General features: G+C 52.4%; 1 protein-coding gene across 1 annotated transcript in view; it reads right to left on the reverse strand.

Moving 5' to 3' along the window:
* The window catches only part of MACF1 (microtubule actin crosslinking factor 1), a 137,932-nt gene that overhangs the window by 77,182 nt on the left and 57,712 nt on the right, over window positions 1-3,038 (reverse strand). Inside the window, exons 32-35 of the mRNA XM_031062038.1 lie at window positions 2,396-2,494; window positions 2,083-2,235; window positions 1,895-1,983; window positions 1,371-1,506 (exon numbers count right to left, since the gene is read on the reverse strand). Of these exons, the coding sequence (XP_030917898.1) occupies window positions 1,371-1,506; window positions 1,895-1,983; window positions 2,083-2,235; window positions 2,396-2,494 (477 nt within the window). The remainder of the gene's footprint in view (window positions 1-1,370; window positions 1,507-1,894; window positions 1,984-2,082; window positions 2,236-2,395; window positions 2,495-3,038) is intronic.

The following is a 3,038-nucleotide window of genomic DNA, read 5'->3' on the forward strand; positions in this document are numbered from 1 at the left end:
TTGTTTAAATCCCAGGGGGGTTAGTTAAACTTGTAAGCAAGGATGTCAGTTAATCTTAAAAACAGTTGACATGAAACACAAACCATACAGGGACACATCATGCTCAATTTAGCGCGCTCTGCTTTGCATTTTTTTGGGTCTTTTGTAACTTCTTTCTGACAGTTGGATGCTTCCAGCAAGCAAATGTTAAAGAGTTCTTCATGCTCCCTCTACAGTGAAGCAACAGCTCCGCAGCAGAGCTGCAGGGATGGTTTTGCAGACGGGGATTTAAGGTGAAGCCCCACTGCCATCTCTTGTTTTGCTGCCTGGGCTTCATAGAGTCTGTGAGTGAAAACTGTTCTAGCCCCAAAGCAGCCTCGTGCTCTACCAAAACAGCTTGACAAGCTTTTGCTCTAAAATAATTTTCCTGACCAAAAGGGAGGAAAAGGGAAAGGGAAAAAAAAAAGTGTACATTCCACGGGGAGGCTGCACCAAATCTGTGATGGCTTAACAAAGTGATTTGTTCACCTTTCTGCTGACAGCACAAGGGCTAAAGGGCTTGCAATAAAATAAATCATTTCCTGCTCTGAAATGCCTGGAATGTGCTGTAAAGTCCAGTTTGGAGCAAAACGCTACATATTTAGGTGAAAACTGGACAGGCAGACCTCAAAAAAAGCAGCTCTGCCACCTTCTCCCCATGAGTGGCTTGAACAGGGCTTCACTCACAGACCTGAGAGCCAAAACCTGCATCTCACAGCCAGATGTGAGCGGGCTGTTGCTTCAGGGTACAGGGAGCCAGCAAGCAAACACACAAAAATATCCATTGACACATGAATATACACTTAGAGAACAGGCACACGTAAATCTGTGAATGACAGCTGGAACAGAGGCAATAAGGATGCGCTCCCAGCCCTCCCTGCAAGGATGGAGCTGGTGGATGTGAACAGGGAACAGCTTCTGAAGGTCTCCCAGCTCAGCTGAGGGGCTGGATAATGCAATTGCTTTCCACATGGAAGAGCTGCTGAGAAAAACCCTTGGCCAGACCCTGAGTGAGTCCCACCTTCCTGCACGCCCTGCCCGCAGTGGGACCGAGCCCTCTGAGCTCACAGCCCTCAGAGGACACAGATTTCCTCAAGGGGACGTTTCCAGGGCAGAATTCCATCTGCCACCCTGCTCACCAGGCACGAGTGAGCCTCGTGCAGAGGGCAGAGCCCTGATGGCAAGCAAAGGACAACTCTCACAACAGCTCCTGCTTGGCCTCCAGGCACCACCAGATGCTTTGGGTGACCATGAACAGGAGAGAACCACGTGCAAGAGGCTGTGAGTGGCCAGTGGCCAGAGACACAGGACAAAATGAAACCTTTTCCACAGGGCTGAGCAGGGAGCAGTACCTTGTGCTCTGTCTCCTGAGCCAGCTGGCTCTGGAGCTGCTGGAGCTGCTCCGTGGAGTTGCTGCAGAGAGCCTGGTAGGTTTCCTTCAGAGCACCAATCTGAGCAGAAATCTGGTCCTTTTCTGGTTGGGAAAGCCTGCAAGGGGAAGGGGAAATATCTCAGGGTACTGCCCAAACCAGCTCCATAGAATTACCACGTCCTTCCAAGCACAGGAAAAGGCCAAATCCACAATGAGTCTCTTCCTCTCCCTGCCCTGCTCAGCTAAAACCTGCCAGGATAACCGACCTGCATTGTCACAATCAAATCCTCAAATATACGTGTCTGCATCTCAGCTAAAGAGGATTAATATTGTCCCACAGCACAAATGGGCTGCACATTTCACAGATCTCATTGCAGACAATAAAGAAGACAACTGTGGTGTGCAGCTCATTGTTTTTAACTGGAGTCAGGCACTGGATCCCATGGATCCACAGTTCTAAGGAATCTCCTCTCCAGCCCCTGTTCTCTCCCTGGTCACACTCACTTGTGGCTGTGTTTTGCCAGGAAGATTTGGGAAGTTTTGATGGCCTCAGAGACCTGCTCCTTCTTCGCAGTCAGCTCCTCATTCAGGGCCTGGAAAAAAAACATAAAAAAGAAAGAAAGCAGCTTAATGCAGCTGTGAAAAAAAGAGCAGAAGTTAAACCTCAGGGTCTGGCGTCAGCCCTGCTTTACCTGCTGCTCTGAGATGGATTTCTCGATGTCTCCCAGCTCTCTGCTGCCAGCAGCAGCTGTCCTGCCCTGCACACTCTGCTTCAAGCCCAGGGCCCAGCCCAGGAGCTCCTTCACCTTGTCCACGTGCTCCTGCTTCTCCTCCTCCACCACTTTCTGCAAACAGAGCAGGAAGGAGGAAGACAACCACGTCAAAAGGGAGCTCCAAAGGGGGAGGAAGGGGAGATGCTGCTCCCTCAGCACGGAGCAGCATCCTTGGGCATGTGGGGCATGTGGGGGATGTGGCGCGATGGCCAGGGGTGCCCCATGCCCTCACCTCCTCCTCCTCCAGGCGCCGCAGAGCGTCGCTGATGTACTTCACGTGCTGGGTGGTCAGAGTCACCAGGGCTGTGTAACGAGTCCTCAAATCCATGAACTGCCAAGGGGCAAAACAGAGGGGAAAGGGGCTGCATCAGTCCTGCTGGCAGATGCAGAGTGCCGCCCTTCACAGTACATGACATGGATGAGGCACCTCTGGCTCGGGAGCCCCCCAGGGCACCTGGCAGAGCCGCGATGGCACCGATGGAATGCAGCCAGTCTGCTGGGGAGGGTGGTGGTGGCCACACAAGGCATGCTGCACGACACTGGAGCGAGGGGACACTCCTGCCACGGACACTGGGGCGGGTGCTCGACTCTCACAGAGGGCTACTGGGATCTCTGATATATCCACACAGAGCAGACAGGAGCTCGGGTCCCTACAAGGTTCTCATCCCAAAGATGCACACACAGCAACACTGCATGGTGCTCTGGTTATTTACCTCAAGCAAGGCTGGAGGGCTGAGCCGACCCTGCTGGATTTGACCCAGGGGTTCCCAGGAGTCAAGGTATGGCATACCTGGTGCTTAGGGCACTAAGCCATCCTCTCTGGCTATTGGAAAAAACAGCGAGGGTGGAAACTTTATTTATACAAGAGAGTTCAG

This window comes from Geospiza fortis, unplaced genomic scaffold (assembly GCF_000277835.1).
Source record: "Geospiza fortis unplaced genomic scaffold, GeoFor_1.0 scaffold432, whole genome shotgun sequence".
NCBI classification, from domain to species: Eukaryota; Metazoa; Chordata; class Aves; order Passeriformes; family Thraupidae; genus Geospiza; species Geospiza fortis.